General features: G+C 51.4%; 1 protein-coding gene across 1 annotated transcript; it reads left to right on the top strand.

Annotated features, from left to right (window-relative positions):
* The first annotated feature begins 6,690 nt into the window (after nucleotides 1-6,690).
* On the top strand, nucleotides 6,691-8,425 carry LOC123449101 (probable phospholipase A2 homolog 2). The gene is made up of 4 exons (XM_045126188.1): nucleotides 6,691-7,020; nucleotides 7,100-7,145; nucleotides 7,433-7,558; nucleotides 7,967-8,425. The coding sequence occupies exons 1-4, from the start codon at nucleotides 6,904-6,906 to the stop codon at nucleotides 8,149-8,151; spliced, it is 474 nt and encodes a 157-aa protein (XP_044982123.1). The 5' UTR covers nucleotides 6,691-6,903; the 3' UTR covers nucleotides 8,152-8,425.
* Nucleotides 8,426-9,754: the final 1,329 nt, after the last annotated feature.

Raw genomic sequence — 9,754 nt, 5'->3', positions numbered from 1 at the left:
TTGGTTGACCGGCATGTGTCCTTCTTAGGTGTTGTGTGTGTCCCCTTTGGGGAAATGCCACGCGATGTAATGGAGTCCCTGTAGCTTGCTACGACTCGTCTACATTCGCTGGTGACCGACACCTGCTTTGCTGGGTCATGTGTGCTTGTCCATGTGCGGAACTGCCGCTTTGGTTTATGACTAGACATGTCGATCTGGGTTCTTTGTCATTGGATTTCTAGCGACACAATTGCATACGTGAGTCAAAAGGCGCAAACGGTCCCGGCTAAGGTAAGGCTGCAGCCGTGGGGATAACCATGCGTGAGACCGCAAAGGGATGGGATGTGTTACAGGCTGGATTCCTATGGCTTAGGATCGGGGTCCCGATAGGCCGGTTGCAATTTACGGTTCACATACCTCCTAGATAAAAATATCTATGTCAACTTGATGGGCATACTTGTCATAAACACGAAATGCAACAAATAGTTATAAAATATATTATACCACATCCGAATCATAAACCGGACGAGGGCCGACGGGGACGGATATCAAAACCATGGCAATACATATAACAAACAATCATACAAGTAAGAAAATTATACAAGCAATTGTCTAAATCATACAAATGAGATTTTTTTCACAAAATGGACAAGAACAAGAGCCTCACCAAGGTTGTTCCAGCGATGGGCCGGCGCGGGCGATCAACGGCAGTGAGGACGGGGACGGGAAGGCACTAAGTAAACCACACCTACACATATGCAAACTGAGAATTTAATTTGAGCTCAAATTACATAGTAATTAAATAAACTCCCACATAATTACTCCCAAACTAAAACCCAGAACTCATTATACTTATATAGCATGAAACAAGCTAAACTAGCAATGAGAGGTGAAAGCATGAAGTTGCTAACCTTTTACAACCCTTGGATAGATGGGGTGCCTCAAATCTTAACAGGTGTTGGCAAAAATGGAGGCTGAGAGCTTGAGCTATGGGGAAAACAGAGAGGAGAAAACATAGGATGAGCTCGGACTGGACGTAGGGGTTTATATAAAGGCATACAACCGGGACTAAAGGTGCACCTGTAGTCCCAGTTGGTATTACCAACCGGGACGAATTGGGTCGCTCGGGCCCCACCCTAACGCCAGCCTGCCATCATCCTTTTAGTCTCGGTTGGTATCACCAACCGGGACTAAATGTCACAAATGAACCGGGACTAATGGTGGTCGTGTCCCCGGCCGCTCCTAGCCGTTGACACTGGGACTAATGATCGCATTAGTCCCGGTCCGTAATCTAACCAGGACTAATACTTCGGACGAAAGGTCCTCTTTCTACTAGTGGGGTCCTCTCAATAGGCAACTCATGTGGAAGTAAGCATCTTTGAGATTGTTACGTGTCGGGTCATTTTTTTTTAGAAAAGGAGGATGGCTACCGGCCTCTGCATCTGGGAGATGCATGCGGCCATTTTATTGATTATTCTCGAGGACCTTACAAAGCAGTACAACAATATGCCTGAATCCACCATCTTGGCAACATCTGCCGCTACTCCTATCCATATGATGAAGGGGTGCAAGCTGGACCAAATACCCAGACCTCTCACCTAAGCCTAACATCTAAAGCCGGAGACCCTGACCGAGCCACATACCGGGTCCGGGGTACAAACCGGCCTGACGCACTCACGTGTGTCGTCGCCGCCATCTTCCACTAGTCCATCTTCAGATCAGATTGAGGTACCAGCCTTGGCAGGTGCCTCCGCCATCGACGCCATCATGACGCCAAACGACGACCTCCACCTACGCGGGTCCATCTCCAAGCAGGACGGAGATCCATGCTAGGATAGGGTCGCACCACCGCCGTCGCCCACCACCCACAAGCGCCACCCAGCCCCAAGGTTCCAAAGCGGCGCCTTGAAGAAGGGAACGGCGCCTTGAGCGCCGCCGCCGCCCAACAAAGTTAAGGTTTTCGCCCGGAAGACCTAGGGGAAGGGGAAGTGAGGGGATCAGTCCATACCGACGCCTCCAAGGAGGGGAACGGCGCCCTCAGGCGTCGCCGTCGACGCGGCCGACCATGGCCGACCAGGGATTTCACCCGAACTAGATCCCCACCACTAGCAGCACCTCCTGTACAAAACCGGCAATCCAAGGAAGCGCGGCCCGACCAGGCTGGCCGGCACGCCGAACAGGGAAGGAGGGGAGGCGCTAGATCGCGCGCACCGGCCACTGCAAAAGCCGTCGCCGGACGCCAGCGACCACTGGATCCCGCCGCCCGTGCGGCTGAGACGCCGGATCCACCTCCCGCACGGCTGCTAGCCTGCCGTGCCTCGTCAATGGAGCCACCGCTCCAGATCCGGGACTCCGCATGCAGAGGCAGGGCAGCCTAGGCCCCGCCGCCACCATCCTTGGCGCCCCGGGCTTGCCCGGCGGCTGCCTCAAGCGGCGGCGAGGAAGGGAGGGGGAGGGGGAGGCGGCTAGGGTTGGGAGGGAGCACGTGTCGGGTCATAGACGGTTATAATCTTGAAAGGCATGCGAGAAGAGATGATGGAGGCGTGGAGTTTTGGCTCCCGATCTCATTTGAGCTCGGGTGAACAATAAACCCAAAAAACGTTCAAAAAAAGTTTAAAAAATTCTAATTTTTTTAAGACTAACCTTGTCAAAAGTTCTAAGTGCATGCAAAAATTGGACATGAAATAAGAGTATCGATTTTCTTTATTTTGTCACGCCTTGTAGAAATATTATTTCATGCCAAATTTTTGCATGCACTTAGAACTTTTGACAAGGTAAGTCTTAAAAAAATAAAAATAAAATAAACTTTTTTTGAACATTTTTCGGATATACTGTTCACCCGAGCTCAATTGAGCTCGGGAGCCAAAAGGCACTTTCGAGATGATGGTGACTTTAGCCGAGAGGAAAAAGGTGCCGGTGGAAACATCCCGAACTGTGACAGAATCTTCGTACTAGAGAAGTATAATTCCATCACGGGTGCCAATTGCGGGGCGCAAAGTTTCTCAGTCTATGTCCTCCGAAGGAGGATGCAATGGAGGGGTAAACTTGTTCGAGTTTGGTTTCTTGAAAGCACACAAGGTGACACATCGTAGCTGTGATAGTCTCGGGAATGGCAGCACTGCGATCCAGGCAGTTCAGTACGCGCACAATCCAGTTCAGAATACTCAGGTTTTGATCAATCATATTGGAACCAAGCTTACATCCTCGTAGCATCAATCAGTAGCAACAGCACTAACTCGCTGGCACAGAACACAAGTGACACAGGGCAACGGCACACAACAGCGAACACAGGTTGAGCACACAACATTAACTCGCTGGTACAGAACACAAGTGACACAGGACGGCAGCACTTAACACATATCAAAGGGTAGCAACACATATAGTAGGTTGAGCAGCTATAGACTTCTTTTTTGAAACGGAGGCAAAAGTTTTACCTCATCTCATTAATAAAGAAAAAGAGAATTGTCCGGTTAATTAAAAAAAAGGGCAAAAACTGTTACAACACGTCCATACAGGACACACAGGGCGACCTGACAACCCGTAAAGGAACGCACACACGCCGCTGACGAGAGAACATCGCTGAGGCTGCAACCCGGTGTCATCGTCATCACACCAACCCAAGGACGACTCTGACTCCACCACCGACGATCATCAGTATAGCCCTCACCGCAAGCAAATGCCGAGGTCCATGCCGTCGAGTGCCAAACAGTGAACCGCATGCGCCAACTATCAGGCAGCTCTAACTCGATCGACGAGCATTGTAGGAGAAAAGCACTGAGCCTGAGCCGAGCCAGCGCTAGAACCGACCACCCGCCTCATGTCATCGTCACTGCAAGGACCCTCCTCAGCAGCTCCGACTCCAGGAAGGCAAAGTGAGGTGCAGCAACCCCTCGAACACACCGGATGAGACCGACTACCAAAACTTAGCAGCAAATTAACTCCGCCCAAAGCTGCCATCATCACCGCACAAGAAGTTGTGCCAATCACATCACCAGTCGGGCACATGCCGACCTTGATGTCGTGTGTGTCCAACTCCGGAAAAGCACGAAGAAGGCCAATGACCCTCAAGGCAACGCCCCCCAAGGGGGTAGAGCAATGTGGGAGAACGACGCTGTCACCCGATTCACGTCGGAGTCTTAGGCTTTCGTCCGATGGCCATGGTCCGAAGGTGGTGGGAAAGGAGAGGCCACACAACGTCCCCTCAAGGAGGAAAAATGATGTCCGCGGACAGGGACGGAGCCAGGATGAACGCACGGAGGGGGCGAGTTTTCTTATGGAGGGGGCAAAGCTTTCATGTTTTAGAAAATATTCGTTGAAGTAACTACTAGCATTGAAGAATAATCAATTCATTGAGGGGGGTCTAGTCCCCCCTCGTCCCCCCTTGGATCCGTCCCTGTCCACGGACACCGTGATGTCTAGGCTTTCGCCCGGAACCACCATGTTGAGCACCCCCATGCAACCGGTGGCGCAACACCACCGGTCCGCAAGCCCGCTGTCCCACACACCTCCTAGACGACGACAACGCCATCCTCATGCGGAAGCCACCAACCTCACCGCCCGCAAACGCCTGCGAGCCGGAGCCGGTCAAGTCGACCAGATCTGGCGCCCACAACCGCCACAGAGACGCCCAGGCCATGTCGGGAGCCCGAATCGAGGGCGTCGCCCTCGCGCCCCACCCTCAGCATACCGACGCGGCCATCTTCAGCCAGTCCACAGCCGCGCCACCATCCGCGTCGGCTCGCAAATGGCCGCGCCGCGCGCCAAGGTCACCTCGCGCCGCCTGGTGCAGTAGAGCACCGCCTCCGCCCCTCGGTGCCACCCCAAGCCGCGACCGGCCTGACGCGTCACGCCGAGCCGCGCGCCCCCCGGACGCCTCGTGGGGAGGGATGAGTCCCGCCGCCGCCAAAGCATGCACGGGCTTTGCCCAGCGGCGTCCCCTGGCGGCGGCAAGGGAGGGGAGAGGAGAGGTGTGGGGTGGCGGCGGCGGGGAGCTAGGGTTGCACCCAGGCCGCTCGCGGGAGCGGCACGGGGCGGGGGGAGAACGTTCACATATATGATATAGCAGCTATAGACTATAGTAGGTAGGCATAAAAGCCTCGCCGGGGCAGGAGAGGACACTCAAGCAGCATTTTTCAAATGAATAATTTGTGATTTGTCTAAATTTCAGTAGTAAACGCCAAACATCGTGTGGAGGTGCAGCCGTGCACGTGTGCTGCTCCACGCCATGCAACTCTACGTGTATGGGCAATCACGAAGGAAAGTTTGTAGGTGAAGTGTGAGCATAGTTTTAAAAAGCCGTCTACAGCTCTGTTGTAGTTTTATCATAAACTTTTTAACAGGATGCCGTTAAATGATATCATGTACAAATAAACCATGATAGCCATTTATAACTGATTACAGGCCCGCAACTATTTGTCATAGCCCGTTACTTTTTTTTCGAAAAGGAGGCCGAGCTCCGGCCTCTGCATCGAGTGATGCATGCAGTCATATATTAAATAAAAGCAAATCTCGTCAGGGTACATGAAAGGTGTAACAACAAAGTGCATAAAAAAGATACACGCGCCCAAACCGAAGATGACAATAAGATCTAGATGACTAAACACCTATCCTATTAATATAACGCCATCCAAACCGGTTGAAGATATCATGTCCTACCATCTCCCAACGGACACATCCAGTAACCATAAAGCATTGAGTACTGTGTTGTATCGCCCTTTGAGTTTGGCTGCTAACCAAAGACAATCTGACGATGAAGGAAGCGAGATTCGCACGAAGTAAGACAATGAAGCATGCCCAAGTAACCTTCACTTGAACTGGGCTCGTAAACTGCCTTCAATCTCAACTCTCATAAACTACCTTCAACCTTAACTCTCATAAATGTTATTGGTTGATGTGTTCTTGTCGTTCTAGAGGAGTCGCCGGCAGGGCGAAAACACATAGACAATGTGCAGCGGTTGCATGGGCGCCATACAGTTGCCAAGTCATTCCTTTGCTTCAGGAAGACACTCAACCAGACTCAGTTTGATTTGGGTTATATACCACTAAACTAACCAAGCCTGGTGCAGGCGGATTTCCATGCATGTGCTCAAATGTCAGTTCTTCTGTCCGTTTGTTTGGTACGCCCTTACACAATAAACTAAGAGAAGATGCCTAATCTTCGATGGGAAGGTAGTGTCATCATGCTAACATTGCATGGCAATGAGACGTAGGTCAGAGGCTACAAAACTGCAGCCACTTGTCCGCCGATCCGGTGATGGCAACTTGTCAGCTGTAATGTAAGTGTGACGTCTCATTTGTCATAAGACTGCAATAATATATACGTACATGCTCGCTGTGATATGCATGCATCATGCCCACACCAACTACCAAGGTTATAGTGTTGTTAGGAAAACAAGACGAAATTGCACACTTTTTAGTTGTTTGGAGCTTTTTTACTAATCTTTGTCAGCCGAAGTTATAGTCTTTAAACTGTGCAATTTTAGCAGAACATTACTGCAATGACTAGTTCGTATGACAAATGTGGAGTGAGATGGGGATGAATACAGTTGAATTAGGCCCAAAGTAGATAACTTAGCAATAGCCGGTCTCTAGTGCAATATAAGCAGCTAAAGTTAGTGATGATAAACGTCGGGATAAGAGCGACCAATCCACAAAATATGGGGATGGGAAACGGCTAATTAGACATGCCATGGTGGCACCTCCCGTCACCAGTGGCATGCCCAGTGCTCACTTTTCACTTGTGCTAGTTGCTGCACCACGCCACCACATCCAGACCCCAAACTCCAGAGCTCATATAAGTAACTCACCCGGTGCCTTGCGAAAATAGATCACGTATACTTCGCACCGCACACACCTGGCTCTGCTTCGTTTCCTCTTGCAAGAAACTTGTCTGTGCTTCCCTTCCGCTACTTGGATACAGCGGCAATGAGATCAGTGCTCGGTCTCTCCCCTTGGAGTTGCTTGCTGCTTCTCCTCTCGCTGGTGGCGGCTTCGTGGGGGCTTGAGGTCGGCGACCTCTTCAGCCCAGGGAAAGCACCGGCGGTAAGCGTACAGTATGTCTTACTACCAATTCAATCTGGATTGTTTGTTTGAGCTGATCGAATTCGTCGTCGTCTTGCAGGGGAAGCAGGATTGTAGCCGGACATGCGAATCCAAGTTCTGCACGGGTAAGCACTTGGCACAGCTCCGATCAGTCTCTTCAGGAGGAGTAGATGTTTCTATTCCTGAAAAGAACAGTGCAGTCGATCCTAGTCAGATTGAACTGCAAGTTGTACTGTTACTTTGCTAGATCGAACTTCGTCTTGACTAGCTCTTGTTTAGCCAGACGACAGCATTGCGCGCAGAAGTAGACAGGATAGCAGATTTCGTGTTGTGTTTCATTTTCAGTTGAACAATAATGGAGTGAAGTAACTGACACTGGTTTGCCCTTGGTTTCCGGCATTGCCACCGGAAGTCCCGCCTGTGCTGAGGTACGGCAAATACTGCGGAATCCTCTACAGCGGCTGCCCCGGCGAGAAGCCCTGCGACGCCCTCGACGCCTGCTGCATGGTCCACGACCACTGCGTTGCCGCCAACAACAGTACGACACCACTATCTTCTCCCAACTCCACACATTTTTCTTCTTCTATCTATCCTGAACGAAAAGATCGGACAGGAGAAAAAACACGTTTTTTGTTTGAGGTCTCCACCAACAGACACAGAGCTCTCAGCCTCATGCCAGTTGTTCACGAGATGACAGGCCACCTATAGCAGATCGTATCCCAACTCAAGCCAAGCCAGTGGTACCAGCATGATTATTAGGAATGATTAGATTAACAAGTGCATGGGAAGAATGGCTCCCTGATTTGCCCAACGCACTCCAGATAAGCCACCCACATAAGCATTTCGTATAGAGATTGTAGATAATTTGATGCGTACGACACGTACGTCGCTGCGCCACTAGCTCGTCAACGGCGCCCTGGGTGTAATCCATGTGTCGTGTGTGCAGATGACTACCTGAACACCAGGTGCAACGAGAACCTGCTGGGCTGCCTGGACGGGGTGAAGCCGGCGGGGCCGACGTTCCCGGGGAATAAGTGCGGCGTCGCCGAGACGGCGTTGGTCATAAAGGGCGTCATCGAGACGGCCGTGCTCGCAGGGAAGATTCTTCACAAGCGCGACATCGGGCAGTAGCCATCTTCCCTGGCCCGGAGCCGGAACGTACTGTACTACTCCTACTTAGGAGAAAATAATGTGGTAGGCGTGGCGTGGTGGTGCGGCAAAGTGATGTTGTGGACTTCTGAGCACGGTGTAGTTCGGATCAGTTTGGTAGTATGTACGGCACGCGGCATATTGCTGTACAGCACACTCCTGCGGATGGCATGGCATGCATGGCTTGCAACATTGTTTCTGTTGTCCAAAGGACACACCGGAACACCCATTGGTTACTGATGGACATACTCTGATATTCCCGTTGTCCCATGTTAGTACTCCCTTCGTTTTTTTTTTTTTGCGTGGGAGTACGCCATTGGTTTCTAGGGGGCAACGTCCTCATCGTCGCAACTCTGTTGGGAGCATCATGTTTGAAGGCTGGGTCTTGAGGTTTCTTGTTGTCCTACTTCCGGTGATCGTTGTTGTCCAAGATAAGCTTTAGAGGCGCAATGCACGTCACAATCCGTGAGTCCAAGAAAATGGCTTTAGTGTGTCGACCATGTTCCGCCATCTACTAGCTACCTCCTTTTTGGCATCAAAGATGGATGGTGTGTTGACAAGGAAAGTACAGTTGGAGTTGGTTGTCTTCGGAGGTGACCGGTGTTGGTCGTGACGCGGCGATGTTGCTTAGCTGTGGTCAGGCTCTTGTAGTTGTGTAGTTGTGTTGTTGGTGGTGGATGTCTTCGGACTAGCCCTTGTGTAGAGTTTGTGCTACGCTTGTTATTCGCAATAAGTTGTAGTCGTCTTGTAATTAAAATTTGGTTTTCTATAAAAATATGCTACGCTTTCACCTACCCCCGGAAAATATAGCATCACTCAATTCAGGCACCTCATACTAAATTCTTATATCCATATAAAAGCATGTAAAATAAAAAAAACGTAGGCACTACATAGCTATTCCTTATCGGAGATGTCAACTATCTCCATGGCCGGATACATGCGTGGCAGCTGCAGCTCTGCCCCTTTGGCGCCTACAGCTACTCGGCTTTGGCATCCTCCGTCGTTATTCTTCGCATCGAGTTCGTCGAAAAGGGCACATGCCTCCGCCTGCTTTTGTCAGATGAGCTTCCGGTTGGCCTCCACCTCCGCCTCATCGTGGATGGACTCCACATCCTCTCTGCCATCTCCTCGGCTTTGGAGACGACGAACTCTTCATCCGCCTCTGCCATGTTGAACCCCGAGGTTGCTCCGCCTCGTCCTCCTCCGGATTCGCCACCTCCATCGGCTCTAGCAGCTACTCTCCCTCCTCCTCCTCTGGCTGCTGCTCCTCCTCCTCCCCGGCTCCAGCGAGTCCAGAGACAGACCCGCAGCGATGCGGGTGGCGCGCCTTAGCCTGGATCTCCGCCTCGATCTGCATCCGAAGCTCCGGCGTGAGCATCGCGTAGGTGGTGGTCTTACGTCGGACCATATCGACGTCGAAGAGCGGGGGAGAGCGTGGGAGAGCAAACAGACGAGCTCGAATGACGACGTACAGAATGAGGAGGTGGATGTGCTAGGAATGGGGATGTTGACCGGCTTAAATAGCCAGATTTGGCCTCGGGCGACGAACTGGAGTGGTGTCACACGACGTTCACACCGCGGCGAT

Source organism: Hordeum vulgare, chromosome 4H, assembly GCF_904849725.1.
Source record: "Hordeum vulgare subsp. vulgare chromosome 4H, MorexV3_pseudomolecules_assembly, whole genome shotgun sequence".
Taxonomy (NCBI): domain Eukaryota; kingdom Viridiplantae; phylum Streptophyta; class Magnoliopsida; order Poales; family Poaceae; genus Hordeum; species Hordeum vulgare.
The sequence above is the reverse complement of the archived record's forward strand: the minus strand, read 5'-3'. Positions and strand labels throughout refer to the sequence as shown.